This window comes from Hydra viridissima, unplaced genomic scaffold (genome assembly GCF_058129835.1).
Source record: "Hydra viridissima isolate aposymbiotic clone 2 unplaced genomic scaffold, HvirCarnegie_v1 scaffold_9, whole genome shotgun sequence".
NCBI classification, from domain to species: Eukaryota; Metazoa; Cnidaria; class Hydrozoa; order Anthoathecata; family Hydridae; genus Hydra; species Hydra viridissima.
The window spans coordinates 12,145,992-12,164,999 of record NW_028324308.1 but is presented as its reverse complement, the minus strand read 5'-3'; the positions used below and the strand labels follow the sequence as shown (position 1 = coordinate 12,164,999).

The 19,008-nt window shown below is 30.3% G+C and overlaps 1 protein-coding gene across 2 annotated transcripts; it reads right to left on the bottom strand.

The window, feature by feature from the left end:
- Window positions 1–531: 531 nt before the first annotated feature.
- On the bottom strand, window positions 532–17,102 carry LOC145185254 (sodium-independent sulfate anion transporter-like). Of its 2 annotated transcripts, none has more exons than XM_090098981.1 (4): window positions 16,921–17,102; window positions 3,058–3,825; window positions 2,057–2,348; window positions 532–1,963 (listed from the first exon to the last, which is right to left on the bottom strand). In XM_090098981.1, the coding sequence occupies exons 1-4, from the start codon at window positions 16,921–16,923 to the stop codon at window positions 1,209–1,211; spliced, it is 1,818 nt and encodes a 605-aa protein (XP_089955107.1). In that variant the 5' UTR covers window positions 16,924–17,102; the 3' UTR covers window positions 532–1,208. The 2 variants fall into 2 exon arrangements, with proteins under 2 accessions (XP_089955107.1, XP_089955106.1); XM_090098980.1 differs by having other exon boundaries at window positions 3,058–3,883; window positions 16,921–17,101.
- Window positions 17,103–19,008: the final 1,906 nt, after the last annotated feature.

Genomic DNA, 19,008 nt, shown 5'->3' with positions numbered 1-19,008 from the left:
AAAAAGCTTTGAAGAAAAACTGAATGAGTAAGAAAAAGTCGCCTAGAAATATTTTGTTAGTGTTGTCCGAAATTTCTTAGGAAACTATAAAGCGGAAAATTACATAGACTTGATAAATGAGCTTTTAATGTCATATAAAGATTATAAGTGTAATCCTTAAAAATACATATGCTGGACTCTCCTCAGGATTTCTCTCTGGCAAATTTAGGCGCTGCGAATGACAAAAAGGTAAGAGAAATCCTGGACTTATTTCTCTTGATTGCGCTATTATTGGAGACTTAGAAGGGGCCAATCGAAAGCCAAATTTTCACGATAATTAATAGTATTTATTGTACAACAAGCAATAATTTCTCTAAGTTGATTTTTTTACTTTTTATGAAGATATATGTTTTGATGTCACAAGGTTGTGATGTATATATATATGTTTTGATGTCACCTGATTGTGCCAATTTTTTTCATTAATATGTTATTTGGTGGCCCTGGTACATTCAAAATTTGACATTGGTTTCATGCGACAAAAGAAAATTAAAATTTTGTTAACCAGTTTATATAAATCAAAGAAATCAGAGTAAACTAGAAAAAAAACTGAGTTAGTTGAGGCATTGCAAGTAGAAACCCTTTAACAGTTTAAATAGAAAGCTTAACAAAATCTCAAAAACTCGAATTCCCTTTAAAATCACATTAGCATTCTTTTCTGCAATACATAAATATTTAGTGTGGTACGTGATCCAAGTTTTAAATTTTCTGTTAAAAATGTCAATATATTTCCTTGAAGAAATCTTTCTTTTTAAAGAAGTTTCAAACTTCTTAATAAACATGCTGTTACAATAAAATCTATAGTTTGATAAAATAACAGTTCAACATTCCGTTAAACATATTTGGGACTGTTTAACAAAAGATTCAAAGAGGAACTCAATACCAAGGCAATACCCAAAGTTTTTTTCAATGATTTTGAAAATTCTATGTTGTTCCCAAAAATCGAAGGTTATTTTCCATTCTTAAATATAAAACGATGAAATTCGTTCATTGTTTCAGAAAGTAAAAAGATTTTTGAAACATCTTACTGTAAACATAATAAAGATTCGACCATTTTGAGTAAACACTTCATGTAAAATAACACAAAGTGTAGTTTAAGATATACATAAGTGAAACGCTTCAATTTATTTTTTATGATGGTAAACATGTAATAGAAAGCTCAGTAGATATACTCAACTCGATAATGATTCAATGTTGTCAAATTGAGAGGAATTTACATTATCTTGTGTATTCAAGTAAGTGTAATTCTCCTTCTCCAATAAGACATCCGAATCTGACACTTCATCTTTAAGATTTCGTATATTAAGGAAAACATTTTTGTTGTGTGATAAAACATTTTTAAAATCGGATTCTTCGGCACTAATCAGTCCGGCATTTAAGAAAATTTTTTTAATTGACTCACGCGAAAAGTTAATAAAACATATAGTGAGACCGGATTTTGTAAGATCATTTTGCAAAGATTCAAAATCTTTAAGAATTGTAAAGTCGACTCGTATCATAGTTGACATGTCGAGAAATAATCTTTCAACTCCTTCGAAGTTCTTTATTTCAGAATGAATAATCTTGTTCATAGCATCCAAACCAGGATAAGTTAAGTTTTCAAGCATCAGTAGAGTTATACATTTATTTTGATAATCTTTATGAAGCAAGTATTTTGGGCGAAGTTGGCGCGAGATCATCGTTATTAAGGAAATTCCTGTTCCCACTAAAACTCCGTATTCTAGTTTGTAAAAACTGACCCAGAAAGTAGCAAAAAACGGGATTAAACCCCATTTGTACAGTTTCCAAATATTTTTCAGCATACTTATTTCAATCATTGGTAATACAGCCATCAACATCATGGCTCCCAAAGCGGACGATGGTATGTAATAGAATGCTGGGGTTAACAGCTGTAGGGCGATTAAAGCAATTACACCAGAAATTAAACCTTGTAAGGAAAATAAGAATATATATCCCAGTTAAAACTAAAATTAGAAAAGCATATTAGTATTTAAAAAGGACGTTAAAATAGCAAGCTGACCTGCTAAAGGTGTTTGAGCACCACTTATTGAGTTTACAGCCGAACGTGTGAAGCTTCCACCCACAATCCAACCTCCATAAAAAGAGGCAACGATGTTGCACATGCCTATTGCAATCAACTCTTGTTGCGCTTTCACCTTGTAATTAAACTTCCTGCCGAACGCTTTTGCAATAGACATTTGCTCGATGAACATGATGATTGGTAAAACAAAGAGAGATGCACCGAAACCTTCGATTAAGTCCCCTGTTGATTTCGTTGTGGAATTCATTATTTTTAACGATTGGAACGGGCTCTGACAAATAAATACACATTTTAGAAATAAAAAATTTAAATCCTACTTCATCAAACAAATAAAAAATATTTAAATCAATGTGAAAAAAAAGTTTCCTCTGGCGAAAGCACGTTTCTGACGTTCGACCTTCGATTTTTGACTGCTGCCACTCAAATTAGTACTTTTAAACTACAAATCAGTGTTAATTTATTTAATAGCTAATTATTATACGTAATGATGGGTTATTTCCGTGATTTTTTTTATATATAATGTTAACAATCCCAGGCTGTTACAGTTAAAGAAAAAAAAAAAAAATTATGAGTGTGTGTGTCCCACACACATTTTCTGAGTCTGTTTTTATAAATTAGAATATGTAACTTTCTTTTTAAACAAATTACTTTGGTTTAATCAACGGTCTCCCTAAAACATTTGATACACTTATAATTTGCGTGCGTCCCCTCGATTTACTTTCTGAACAAAAAAAAAACAGCTTTGGCATCAAAAAGTTACTCTACAATTCTCTCCGGTCTCCCGTAGATATTACTAACGCGATATTATTTATGACTATATATAAATAAAAGATTTTTAATTGATTCAGGAAAGCAACCAAAAGCTTCTCATTAGAGAAAAAGCACAAACAAAAAAGTTGAAGCTTTATAAAATTGTTTACAAATATTGGTTTGCTATTTCACAAATAGTAATTAAAACGTCGTTTGTCGTAAACACTTACATTTATTTGCGGCATTCCTCTTGGAATATTACCAGCTATTGAAAACTTGTTTTGAACATTGTTTGAGCTAAAAATATACACTGCAATGGTGGCAAAGAGACACACCAGAGCCATTCGACCGGCGCACAAAAACCAAATGACTTTTTTCATCACCGCTCTGAAAACAACATAGTTTTTTGGATTAGGTTCGAGTTTTCTGTTCGAAAGCCAAACAAAAAAAGCCAGAAATGCTAAGCAACAAACACTCATAGTCAAATCCCATGTGTTCGTAAGCTTGATGTTCACAATAATGTACTTAAGAATCTCAAACACGTTTTGAGGTGCTTTTTTAATTCCAAGCAAGTTAGAAAACTGCGTTACAATAATGGTGATGGCTGTCGCTGTTACAAAAGCACTGATCACAAGCTGAGGCACATACTTTATCAAAAAGCCCAGTTTAAAAATGCCCATCAGTAGCAAAATATCTCCAACTAAAAAACTTAGAAGAGAAGCACCAACGGTAGAGTGGGTGGGATTGAACCTGGATGTATACAAAGCCAGAGTTACTGTAGTACCTGCGCTTACGTCTTTCGATGTACCAAATATGCTATAAATCAAACCAGGCGTCAACGAAGCGTACAATCCGTTTTGTGGTGGAAGTTGAGCAAGATTGGCAAATGCGATGCTCTGTGGAATAACAATAACACCGCACGTCAGTCCAGCAATAAGGTCACCGCGAAATTTTTTCAAATTGTATTGAGGGAGCCAAACCAAAATAGGAAAAAATTTCTGCAATATAAGCAATACATCATTTTTCTTGACACTAAATAAACTCTGCATTCTAAAACTGGAAAAATAAAAAAGTTTTAAAACGGACGCTTTCTAATCGATTTTATTCAAACAAAAAGTTTTATCTACAAAGAAAGAAAAAAAAAGTTAACAAATTAAAAGTGGTCAATTAGTGCAAACGGAAGCTTTTGAAATTTTTTTATGTGCAAATAAAAGTCATTTGACCTGTTCTTAACTGAAGGTTTTAAAATGTAATTTGTAAACTTGACTGTCTGCTTTAATTGAGCTAATGCAACAAGGGAATTCATTGGAGATTTAATAATAATAATAATAATAATAATAATAATAATAATAATAATAATAATAATAATAATAATAATAATAATAATAATAATAATAATAATAATAATAATAATAATAATAATAATAATAATAATAATAATAGTAATTAACCATTTTAGTCATGAGAAAATAGCGGAAGCCAAACCAAAGTTAAACACCGAAAATAAATTATATCTTTTAGATAAAAAAATGAATTTTTAAAATATGAAAATCTGCAACATTAAGGTATTTGAATAGATGGACAAATTTTTATTTTTTTATATTAAGAAGAATGCCTACTTTGCCTTCAAAGGAGCAAATTATTACTTTAGGCTTAATGTTTTAAGAAGACTCCTTTCAACACAATGCTTTATTGATTGTTCAGACCTCTTTTCTAAGAGATTAAGACAGGAGACTTTTTCTAAGACAACAGATAATTTGTTCTCCACCAATAAACATAATGTCATTTGTAAAAGATTATGAGAAACTTCCCTAACCAAGAGCGTTTTCTTATATAAATCAACTTTATCATTACTTTATCATTTTCTAACAAATTTATATACAGCATGCACCCTTAAAATCTGCACAAACTTTAACGCCCTTTACTTGTTTTTACCAACCATTTTCAAAAAATAGTGCAGATTTTAAGCGCGCATACTGTAATGTAAACGAAGAACTTTGGGGTGAAAATAATTCAGTTACGGCCAACCGTTTGCATTTTAGAATAATTTAAAAAGATTCAATGTCAAATTAAATACATCGTCTTAAATGGAAAGTATCATTTTAAATGGAAAATTACAACTTAATATTGAAAAAGCTAAAGAAAGTCAAGCTGTTGCATCTGTGAGAATATAGCATTTGGAGAACAAAAGTGTTTTACCAATAAATTCAAGAAAAATTTCTAGGATTCGATGGTTCAGCGATGGACATTGAGTTGCTTTTATGTAATCATTTGCCATCCTTATCAAAAAAGATAATTAAAAATAGCAAATATAACTCACATGTAAGAGGTAATAGATTTCCACTACTGTTATTACCATCCATTAGTTGCAACAGAACATAGTATAAAAATAATATAAGTTAGCAACTAAGAAATATAAGCCTTTACTATCAAAAGATGTTCTTACTAAAACGAAAGTACACACAGCAAAGCCTCAAAACTGAGCATTGCTTAATCTAATTTCCTTTTTTATCGGTGTCTAATAACCACTGCGGTGTTCCTTTTTTTAAATATGGTCTCCCAATTTCGATTTCAAAGTATAAGTCATTGTAGTTCAAACATTCTGAGACGAATAAAGTTTATTTCATTTTAGGAACATTAATTTCAACTATTCTATATTGATATTCTGTTTCTTTATCAGGTAAAAAAAACCGTCAGAACGTCAGGTTGCTAACATAAAAAACCGTCAGGACATCAGGCTGCTAACCAAAATATTTTAGATTTTATTAAAGTACTAGTTTCCCAAACGAAATGTTGCAATTTAACATATTTCTTAAGATTTCAATATATTTTTCTTTTGTATGAGGTTCATAAGTGTGTCTGTGATTAAAAGGCTCTCAAACAAACTTGGAAATTCAAAAGATTTTTTTGGATTCAATAAATTTTAATCCGAGTTTTAGATTTTTTCTCGTGTGCTTTGAATGGTCAAACCAAATTGACTTTTAATTTGTGTTATTTTATCAGCTTCATATATTTATCAGCTTGTTCACATTCACTTGTACAGAAAATTTTTTTTATTGAGAATACAAAAAAATGTTATTTTTTTCATTCAGTTCCAATTTATCTACTGCAAAGCGATCATTTTTTAGTTAAAAAAACCCAAGATGTAAAGGAAAAGTGAAATGAATACATCGCAAGACTTTTGATTGAAATTTTTCAATATGATTTAATTAGTTCAAAGTTATTCTTGTTTTTATTCAATTGATTCAACAACAACAAGGAAACTTCCCAAATGACATTCTAATAAAAATCAAAGTTTTAAGGATTGCAATCAAAAATGTTTATTAAAAAGAGCAACAGTTGATTTTAAGATTCTAAAAGTGTCTTTGGCAGCTTTTTCTGAGTACCAAGTTCCGAGCTTGATTTATAAACATTTGTGAACAATTTAGGTTTATAACTGGGCGTTAAATTGGTTAGATTTCTTCAATCTTCAAGGTTGTAAACATTTCGTTAGATATAACAATAACGTATACATTAAACTACAGTACCGTCTCATATAGTTTGACTTAAAGAAAAATTTCCAGATTTCGTGAATTAGTTAAATTTTTTTGAAGGATAAGACTATGGTGGTTTATTTTTATTGTTTGCATGTAATTTAGCTACTTGTTCACACAATTTTCGTTTTAGATTACGTACATAAAAATAAATGTTTTAATAATAACATAAGATAAAACAACTTAAAATTGATTTTATCTTTTAATACGTTTAACGTCTTTTTTTTTAAAACCTGGCAGTCACGTGATAATTTATGAATATTGCTGGTTTTTTAGGATTAATATTTCACAATTAACATTTTTCTTTTCCGAGAAAACAGATCACACCCAACAAAAATCACAAAAGTTTTCAGCGTCTCCTAGGTTCAAAAGTATAAACACCAAACTCAAAATGGGGCTCAAACTAGAAACAAAGAGAACAGGCCGTTGTTGTCCAGAAAAGATTACTAGCTCCAGAAATCGAAAAATCAACAGAAAAAAATCAAAAATATTTATATTGCGCATTTTAGTTAAGAAAGAATGAACCATAGAAAAAAAAGCTTGAGTCTTTTAATAGGAGACGTTATTTATCGGGTTAATTCTTTTATTTGGAATTCTTATTAGTTAATAAATTGCTGACAGCCGGCTTGATAAAATATTTTGATAAAATATTTCATCTTGATAAAGTATTTCAAAAGTACCCAGTGAGACTTCCTTGTAGAACGTAATGAGACATCTGTCATTTTCCCACAAAAATTAAATTTAAAAAAATATGAATTTCAGTAATTACGTTTCTTGTTATAGTAAGGTAGTAGAACATAAGTTGCAGTAAACAAGCGTGGAATCTACGCAAAAAAGCAGCTCAACTTTTAATAGAAGAACAGTAAAGCATAAGAGAAAACTCCACGGAAAACATTTAACTTCTGGAACATACATTTCAAACAAGAAATAAATGTTCAAGGCTCGTGGTATGTGAAGCGCACGTGACATCCCTAAAGAAAAATTTCCACAAAACAATTTTGAGGCCTCCCCCCCCCCTCCCTCACGAGGCCCATGAAAAAATATTGAAGAATTTTTGAAAATATTAACAATAAGTTCGTAACCGACTGGAAAAGAACAAAAAAAAAGCAACTTCAAATAAAAAAATATGGTGTTGTATCTCGTGTGATTTTTTCTGAATATATTTTTCCTAAGTGATTTACTCAAGATTTTCGTTGGTATAAAATGCGCAAATTGTAGATAAAAAAAGCTCCTTTTTGTATTTAAAATAGTTAGGATCGGAAATATTTTTTGCCGTCTTAATGTGTACTATTATCTCCTATTTAGATAAGCTTTGTTAATCTTATTGTCAATCATCTGGAGTTGCAATTCAGTTCAAATGAATGTTCATTTCAATATTCATTTTAATTAATGTCGGTTTTGTCACGCACATCCTTTGTATATTTACATTAGGCCCGCATTTATGTATGAATACCATAAAAATTTAAAAGCATATTTATCTCAGTAGGGTCGTTCCCACACTTACCGTAAATCGACACATCGTAGGTTTTTAAAATTCAACAGGAAATTTTCGACAAGTAGTTATTTGTCTTTTATATTTGTGTTTTTTTGTATTTTTATTTGTATTTTTATGTAACAACGTGGCCATGTACTTTAAATTTTTTTATTTTCCCAATTTTTCTTTTATAAATACAGAATATTTATTACATTCGCACTTTAAAACTGCATAAAAGTTTATTTCTAAATTCAACTTAATTAGGTAAATAAAACACGAATAATTTTTAATGTTAACAAAACTGGTTATCATTATAGTATAAATGTAGTAAATTTTAAATGTACGATAAGCATAAACTAAAAATATGTGATTTTATACTTATCATATATCCGATCAATGATCCATTTATGCCTTCTTAACGAAAAAATAAAAATGAATATTGCATCTGCAATGGTACGACAAAAAAATAGGACAAAACTGGTAGCTGAAAGCATAGACTTTAATATACAGATTGTAAATTGCGCAAGTAATTCTTATTGCATTGTTCCCAAACGCAACGCATATCCTGCAGTCACTCGATGTAACTGTCTTTAGACCTATGAAAGCAAAGTGGAAATCCTTTTGCCAACAATAGCCACTATCGACCATGAAGGACAGGAAATAACCAAGGGAAGTGTATGAGTAACTTTAAATTTGTTAAAAATAGATCTTTCTATGAGAAATAATGTCAAAAGTGGTTTTAAAAAGACCGGAATTTTTCCATCCGTCAGTAACAGCATTGACTACACAAAAATTGTTCAAAAATCAGCTCTATCAATTGCAATTGTCACTGCAACTACTTAGAGCAGAATCTTTCAAATGTAACTTTATCAACTTCTCACATAACCTTTATTGAGTCGTACATTAATCCAAGTATTTTAAAACATTTCAAAAAAGCTTACGACCACTTAGGTGTAAAAAGTGATCTTGAACACCTGCAGCTACATCTTTTTTGAAAAAGACCTTTATTTGAGACAAATAAAACCCTAATTTAATCTGAGGATGTGCAACAGAATGATAAAAATTAATCAGCAAACTGTAAATAAATAAAATGTGCGAATTATGTGGAAATGTTGATAAAAATATTATAGCGGTAACAGTTTGTTTCAATTTAAAAACAGCTTGTTTCAATTTAAAAATAACATCAGAAATTGTAAATCCAATTGAAAACGTTTTAAAACGGCCAAAACACCCAGTTCAAATGTCCAAGTGCAAAACTAAATGTTTATCTTCGATTGTGACATCTGAAACGTAGCAGCAAGTTCAAAAAGAATCATTACAAATGCATTAATCTTTCATTTGAAACCATGAGTACATTGTTAATCAGTATATAGGGTTGTCACTTACACGAAAAGTGTTAAGTGTCAACACTATATACGAAAAGTGTGAAACACACGAGATAAGACTAGAAAACTGTTTCAAAAGTTTGATCAAAAGTTGTAAGTAAATGATTTAAGTTTAAGGAACAATCTTAAACAATCCCTAAAAGTATTTGTGGTTGCAAAATCTCATTTCTAATGTTCTTGTACTTTCTTGGTAATCTAACATAATATAATAACTTTCGTTTAACTCACGGTAGGTGTGGAAACGACCCTAATTGTAAATCTATATTTGCTGTTCAGAAGAAATTTCAACGAGAACTTGCAATTTCCTTGTGGTGAGTGTTTGCTATCATAAAAGCACCAACATTCAAAATTTAATAACATCTCCACAGTAATAGCAGTTTAATCATAGCCTGCACATCTTAATTATAATCTTAATTTAGACGTTTTACTTTTTTAAATAATAAACAGCTTGTAAAATTTAAAAAAACTTTCGATAAAATCAACAATTTAAATGAAAAAGCAGTAAAAATCTTAGAAATATTTGAATAACATTGGATCATAACCTGGTAGCAGAAGGTAGTTTATTCAAGGAAAGAACGTCGAAAAGATAAAGAAATTGAAAACCTACAAAACAGCAAGTTGAAAATGAAATAGCTGTTCAAAGTGAAATATCTACATTCAAATTAAAAAACCTACAAATATCTACAACTAAGAAAAAACTTGTTTTAAAATCTTCATTTACTCAAACAAGACATAAGCTCGTTCAACTGCTTGGTGATGATGAGCCTCCAACTAAAGATAAAATTCAATTTTTAAGTAAAAAAACTGTGACGCAAGAAGTAGTTCTCGAGGTATTGGTTGAATTATGAAGCAGTTACGAGCTCATAAACAATAAACAATGCAAAGAAAGTCTTAAAGAATAACGACTTTGCAGACGCTATGGAACAAGTCACCAAATAGATGTTAAACAACTGTGTTGATAAATCAAGTAACAAAGAAAAACTGTTCAGTAGAAGAAAATATTCCCCCTCCCCCCCTTCTCCCTCTCCGTGTCGCTCTAGCATTCACACAGGCAAATGACGCTAAAAGCGATACTATAAAGAAAAAAGAAAAGCTCAGAAAATCTCAAAAGCAGTAGAAAGATAAGTATATGGCTAATAAATCTGACTTAAAACGGCATTTCGTCGCGTTGGTTTGACAAGGTTCTAACTTATCCGCGAGTAGTTTTGAGTAAATTAATGTTAAAAATTGTTATGTTCCTACCATCAAAAATTATTAAAATCCATCAATAATATTTTTTACTCATGATAACCTTAAGCATTTGCTATAAGTATTTCTATTTTTTATTAAAAAATGTTTTACTCTTCATAGAAAAATGAATACCCCCAAAATGCAGTTAGAACCTTGTCATGGTGAAATAACCATATTCTCACCATGACAAGGTTCTAACTGCTGTTTAACGGTAGTTAGAAACATGTTAGTTATTTTGAAATTTTGTGACTGAAGCAGTTAGTTACTTTAAGTTTTGTAACTGAAACAATAATATAATAAAAAGCTAATTTTTATAAATTAGATTATTATTTCAGTCACAAAACAAGGTTACAACATTTTGTTTACTCATTTTTTTTTTTTGTACTACATTTATTGGTACATTTTAAAATCATTACATTAAGTACAACCCTTAAAGGTTTTTCATGTTTATTTTATAGGTGAAGAACAAATCGATAGTAGTCTCTGTCCTCGAGAGGCGGAAACGGAAATGCAGCTTAATATCTTTTTTTTTTTTAAAGTCTGCAAGTTCCTTTGTACAATTTTAAATCTTTGATTTTACATTCAAAACAGTGGAAGTTGATGGACTTGTTGCTGCATTCTTTCTGTTAGTTTTTTTCATTGAACTTGACATACGCACAGTTCATAGGTCCATTGCGATCATGGCTAGATTTAAAACGTATGTTGTGAGATATTTAAGTAAATATTAGAACAGCAACGTTAGAAAAAGGGACTGAGTTGTAATTAAATAGCTTTCCTGTTACTGAATAATCATTGAAGTCCTGTGGTTTCATTTGAATGATACGACAAGGATTTTTTCTGTTAACTTGTTTCAACATACTTATCAATCCAATCGGACTATAAAAATCAGTTTTCCACATGAGCTATTCAATTTCGCTATGGGCATGATCCACCTCCTGGACGCATGAATGACCTGAAGGGAATATTTGATAGTGATTGAGTTAATGTTAGGATTGTCTCTTAAAAAATGTAACACAGCATTTGATAATAAACTATTCCGAATTTAAGGAACGCAGGAGTTATACAAAGTAATTAAGTCGTTTTCCTCTGCCACATTACTCAAAACTTTGCAAACGGCACTGGCATGAGAATTGCCGCTTCTTCCCACCATTGATTCAGTCCATAATGCACAGTATATTTTTTAGTTGTTGAAAAGTAAGTTGTCAAATTATACACGCTTAGCTTTCTCAGATAAAAAAGGAAACTAATTTTTGCATGCGGAGTCAATATAACATTTTGAAGGTCAAAAAGTAAAACCGGATCATTTTTATCTTTTTTTTCTTTAGCACGTATAACTCTCTTTTTTTTTAAAAAAAACTTGATGTCTTTCAAAGTCTTCTCTCAATTTTTCAGACATAGTATCAGTGTTTTCAGCAACTTTAAACTTTTCACAAAGGTCGCATCTATCCTTTTTGAGAATGTGAAAAGCAAGATTGAATTCGGTGGAGAAAATATGGTAGTACATAGATTTTTTTACTGGCTCAACATTTTCGTTTATACATTTCTCTTTTTAAAGATTACACATTTTTGAAATATTAAGGTGTGACTCAAGGTATTCTCTATTGGTACTTACACGACAATGTGACTCACCTGTTGGAAAAGATTTTATGTGATCCCTAGCTGAGTTGGTGAACTTTTTGATGCACTGTGCGGTGTACGTTTGTCTTTCATGATTTTACCTCGTAGATCTTGTGCAGGAGTATTTGTTTTAACATATTTGACGTTGTGAGCTGTGTAAACTAGCTTTTGTGAAATTGACTATGTTGTTAGATAAAATGTTTTCAAACACTGACTTTTTCTTCTTTTACATGAAAAAAATATCTATTGGCGTAATTCCTTTTTGAAAAAATTTGTTTTTCAGCGTGTCATCAGTTTTTATTTGCATTTTCGCTACAATTGTTTTCCTCATGGTTTCTCTTTTAACTACGCAGCCTGGTTTTTATTACTGCTACAAAAACGTTTTATTACAAGTTGTTAAAATTTTAATATTACTGATATTTTTGATTTAACTAGTTAAAATAAGCTACTTTGTAAGATCAACGTTCCAAAGTGCACATGTCGACTAACCGTTGTGGATTAGTAAAGAAAAATGAAGAAGTATTGACTTACTTTTTGGGGTAGGCACTGGAAAATAGTTAGATCGACTTACCGTAAGGGAATGGCGCGGGAAATTGTACTTATATTGACTGCAGTAAGTTTGTAAATTTCTTAATGCAAAAACATCATTTCTTTAAAATAAAAAGATAATTTTAGCTCTTAAATCCCCTTTTATTTTGAATTATAATAGTTATTTCTATGCTGATCGAAAGCAGTATTTTGTTTCGCAATGTGCCAGGTCTCAATTGAAGTAACGTTATAAAAAAGATTTTTTTTTATTTTCAAATAATAGCTTTAATGGTATTTTACTCTACTTTCAGACCTATTTTTTTATATGATTTTTGTTGGGTATAAAATTCTCTATCATAATAGTTAGTTAATAAAAACCAGCAAGAGATTATGAAGTTATTGTTAGTTAGAACCTTGTCAAACTAAATATTAGTTAAATAAAGTTACAGATAGAACTTTGGCACTTTAGCTGTTTGCTTGTTTTGCGCTATATCGCTGTAAGTTTCAGTTTATTTTGTTCATCATGATTTAAATAGCCTAATAAAATGATTAAGTCAATTTTGGCAAAAATGTCAGTTAGAACCCTTTCAAACAAACGCGACGATTTGTCGGAAAAAAAAGGAACACTGATTTAAAAGATAACAGTAACGAAGAAGATAATAGCGAATTTGGGTGGATGATTTATTATGGAATGTATAAACTGCCGATTAAATCTACGAACAACCATGGTCAAAGGATTAATGTAATAAATAATTCAGATGAGATCAGAGAGAAATCTACCAAAATTGGAGATCTAGGGAAATACCTTTAACGTGTCTCCATACCAATATTTAATGACTGAAGATAGACTTGAAAGAAAATATTTAGGAAGTAGAAGAAAAGTCCTCATGTACCTGGATGAACCGGAGAACTTCAAGTGTATACAATAGAAACATCCGAGAGGTATCAAAAGATTCTTTATTTGCTCAACATTACCGTGACAAATCTAAAAGAAACTAAAAGAACTGAAGAGCTTGGCGACGGAATATTGTATTACTGACTCCAAAGAAGATTCCAAAGATGATTTTAATGCGAAATAAACGTTTGATGCATGAAAATGGAATGAGTGAAAATGTTGAAGTACTTCGAAAGTTCATTAGTGAATAGGCAGAATTCCAAGCAGCTGCAGCAGAAACGATCCACGGTTTACAAAGAAACACCGGTAATAAACAAAAGCAATCCGAGGGGAGTTCCTTATTTGGAGAAAATAGTTGAATAAACGAAATGAACTGAAGCAAAAAAATTGTGGTTTGTAAAAATGATCATAAAATTTGGGAATGCCCAACGTTTAAAACCCACGATATGATACAACGCTGGGAGATTGCTAAAAAGCAAATATACTGTTTTAGATGCTTGCACTTTAGCAATTGATCAAAACAATCTAAAATAGTAGAATTTGTGGAATCAGTGGTTGTACAGAAACTCATAATCTTTTGCTTCATACCAAGAGAAACAATACTTAGAGAAAATAGATAGCAAAAATCTATCCGATAGTTGGTACCTACTGCATTTCCAGTATCTGTTTCGATAAATCAACTACTAAAGTTAGAATCGTTTTTGATGGTTATGCAAAATACAATGGTAAATCACTTAACGATGTTATTTATTAAGGTCTCAAGCTTCAATAAAACCTAGAGACAGTTCTACTAAGATTTCGAAAATACCCATTAGCTTTGGCTTGTGATCTAGCGGGAATGTATTTAAGAATTGGAATACACTAGGATGATCAAAGTTACCATTAGATTTTGTGGAGATTTTTGGTTCCCAAAGCAGAACCAGAAGTGTTCCAGTTTAATTGAATGGTATTTGGAATAAACTCCTCGTCTTTTAAGACACAGTATGTGACATAAGAACATGCAAAAAATTACTCAGAAAAATAACCATTAGCTTCAGATGAAGTTCTTGGATCAACCTATATGGACAATACAATGAGTTCAGTTGTTGATGAAAAGACAGGAATTCAATTATTAACTAAGCTATAAGCACTACGGCATTCAGCAGAAATCTACTTAAGAAAATGGCTATCAAACTCAATGGAAGTCCTTAAAGTTATACCTGAAGCTAATCGTGTTGAGCATACCAATATAGATTCTGGAAAGTTGCCATCAGTATAGACACTTGGTAATGTCTGGAAAGCAAAATCGGATTCATTCACCTTTAAAGTTATTTCATACAAAAAATACAACTTTTACAAACGGATTTTTTAAAAAAAATAGCATCGTTGTTCGATCCATTATTCGTCTCACCCTACACCCTTCGTAACAAAATTATTATGCAAATGTTGTGGATTGATGGACTAAAGTGGGATGTTAAATTCCGGACAAACAAGTTAATCAAACGAAATTATGGTTTCAGGAATTAGAAGGTCTTCCAATGATAAAAATTCCTTGATGCTTGGGAAGAAATTCAATTGGCAGAAATCCATTCACATTTTTACATATGCATCTAGTGAAGCGCATTAGGCTGTTGCTTAACAATAATGTTTATCAAAATCAAATTTTCCAAAGTTAGAGTAAGTCCCTTAAAATCTATCAGTATCCCAAGACCAAAGTTACTTGGAGCTGTCCTTGGTTTAAAATATGTGGAAAAGGTAACTGAAGCTTTAGGTAAGTTTATGGTGTGATGGCTTGAATGATCTATGACTAAAAATGTAAACCAACTGGTTAATGTAAATAGGTTTTCAAGTTGGAAAAAGTTAAAAAGAGTGAACTGATGAATACATAGATCCTAAGCAAATGTCAGTGCAAATTTTACTTACGTAAAAAAAGTGAAATAACAACTGATGAATATCAATAGGAAAAAGAAATAAGTGCCAATGCTGAAAAAGAAAGTTTCAAAGAAGAATACAAGAACCTGTTGAAAGGAAAAACATCAATACCAAGTAAAATTATTTCTTTAAAGCCAAAATTATACAAAGAAAGTTTAATACGCTCTGGTAGCAGATAAAAAAATTTACCCAAGGATGTGAAATATTTAAACATTTTGACAAAAGGGTCTCATAGTAACAAAATTAATTATAAAACAGTTTCATAAAAATAGAAATCAAGTTATTGGAACTAATCAAATGTTAACAAAGTTGTCAAAACGGTACTGGGTCAAGCGAAGTAGAGAAGAAATCCGTTAAACAGAATGACAATGCAATAAATGTAAACAAAAGAAAGTGCAAACCTGCCTAGCATGTTAAGGTACCTATACCAGCCATTCGTTTAAATGAACTACTACAAGCGTTTGGAAGAATTGATATATATTTTGCTGGACAATATCTTACTGTTCAAGGAAGAGGGAGAATGCGAAAGAAAAGTTTTTTATGTTTTTTTACGTGTTTAATATCAAGAGCAGAACATCTCGAGGTTGCATATAACACGGATGCTAATTCGTTTCTAAATGCGTTTTATCAGATGGTAAATAAAAGAGGATTACCAGTGGAAGTACTATCTGATAACCGCACAAATTTTGTTGTTGGAAATAGTAAATCAAAAGAACTTCTTAACATCATAGAAAAAGATTTTGATCTACAGCCAAAATATTTAGATCAACAACCAAAAAAGCAATCAAATGGTATTTCAACGTTCCCTTAGAACCATACCTCGGTGACTTTTCCAGATATTCCCAGAGGAAATTGAGAAACAGCAAGAATAACAGAAGTGTATGAAGGTTTACGATGGACATTTTTAAAATCGTGTAAGTTAAAACTGGTATGAAAAAACTTTTACGACCGATATCAAGCCTATGTCATCTCGAACTTGAAAGTTAGATAGCTGATGAATTAAAATCCATCATAGAGGGGGAGGTTGTTCAGAAGAAATTTCAACAAGAACTTGCATTTTCTTTGTGGTGAGTGCTTGCAATCATAAAAACACCAACATTCAGAATTTAAGAACGTCTCCACACTTACAGCCATTTAATGATAGCGTGCACATCATCATAAATAATCTTAGTTTAGACTTAATGTTTTATTTTTTAACATAAGTAGCTTGTAAAATTTAAATAAAAAAACTTCGATTAAATCGACAAAGTAAATGAAAAAGTAGCAAAAGTCTTAGAAATGATTAAAAAATACATAATCCATATTATTCTGTAATCACCATCGGATCAGTGACTTAATTTCAACTTTTAATTTGAAAAATTCTGAAAATATTTAGATTTAATATTCAATTTTTTAAACTTTTTAATATTCAAACTTCGGTTACCATCCCACAAACAATAATCATCTGAAATCAAATGGCTAAGTTTGTGGTATGTCGCAAATTTGAAATAGAGTTACGACAATTTAAACACTAAACTTACCATTAATTTGCGCCAAGCTTTTCACCAAACTTTTTTGACGGACCAAATGAGATAATCTTCTTTATAAAATTGTAACTGAAAATCGGCATTACAAATAACTTGAAAACATTTATTGATATCATTTAAACATTAAGAACGTTTTGTAATAAGTTTATGAGTCGTCACAGTAGTGTTGAATAAACACATATCATGCATATGTATTAACGAATCAATTAAAGATGTTTGAAATAATTGCGATATTTGTGCGCGGCAGTTTATAATTGACTTGTTTTGAATGCACTTAACCAGTCGCATGAAAATGTAAAACTTAAATATTTAACAACTTTTTTACGATGTGAAACTGAACTTTAGTGTTTAACTTATTCAAATCGAATGTTTTAAATCGAATGTTTTAAATCGAATGTTTTAAATCGAATGTTTTAAATCGAATGTTTTAAATCGAATGTTTTAAATCGAATGTTTTAAATCGAATGTTTTAAATCGAATGTTTTAAATCGAATGTTTTAAATCAAATATTATAAATAGTTTTAAATGACAAAAACTTCACTGTTGAAATTTCTTTTTATAGGTGCACATGCCTCATTTATTGTTTCTAGTACCGAAATGTTAGTGAACACTCCTTTTTGGTCTTAAAACAACTGTTATTTATACTTTAGACATTTTAAATGTGTAATTATTAAGTGATGGAAGAAACAGAGTTAAGAAAAAGCTTCTACTTCATGTAAATAAGTAAGTGCTACTTTACACTGCGAGTTTTTACTTTCACGAGAAATCTGATACAAAGTCCTTTAAAAGAATTTTTTTTTTAAAAAATTTCAAAGCCACGTAAATTTCTCTTCTTACGAATCCAGGACGTTTGAGCCGATGAAAATATGCAATAATAGCTGGTGACTCCATCTTATGAGATATTAAGATGCTGCCCACTACCATCCCAGGATATAAAATACATTAGAATTTTTATAAAAAATCTATACAATTTTGGGATTCTATAGTATGAGGAGGGAAAACGAAAAAATTTATAAACATCTTCTTTAAGTTTTATTCGACTCAATCTTATAATCAATTTTATCAAAGAAAAGTGCTAGCCGAAACACTAAGTGGACACGTGTACAATTGCATGAAAAGTAAATCAGTCACAGTATTAAAGTTTAATACTGTTTTCACAATATCGACCAATTCTAACTACACTTGTAAAACGATAATACACTTGTAAAACAATTGTAGCTCAATTAGTAAGGTTCGCAAAAGTTCTGGAACTACCTTATGATTTTTACAAACAAATGGAGACCAAAGATAAAAAAAAACAGCAACAGGTAAAACCTGTTTTAGAGAACCATGACTAAGAGGTCGAAACAAAAGCACAAAACAAACTTTAAGATAAATTGTATTGTCTAAACGAAAAAAAGAACAAAACTTGATTTAAGAAACGTCTTCAGGAATATAGGAAAAGAAAGAGAAAATCAAGAGAAGTTATTTCGGGAATAATTTATGGAAGATTGATAGATTTTTTTTTATAAGAGGATTTTAATGGGATAATTTTAGCAGGATTTTTAGGAGAATTTCTGATAGATTTAAGAAAAAGAGTTTTTGGAAAGACAGGAAAGGAAACAAGTGTTTGGGTATTTATGATTGGGTAGTTGGGTTGCCCTCATGCTATACACACACACACACTCACTCACACACACACACACAAATATATACTTGTATACATATATATATATATATATATATATATATATATATATATATATATATATATATATATATATATATATATATATATATATATATATAATATATATATAATATATATATTATATATATATATTACATATATATACTATATAAACATACATACTAGATGATGATAAAAAAAACAAAATCAGAAATTTTAATTTTTGAGTGGTTATGATTACTAAAACAAAATTGTGCTCAATTTTTTAGCCATTTTGAGCAATATTCAGAGGTTACCGTATAATGGGGCGACTTTACACTTTTTTCAATTTCTAAGCAGAAAATTTCGAAAATAATTAGAGGCATTTGAAATAAAAGAATTTCAAATTTCATGTGAGAGCTAAGATTTCACCA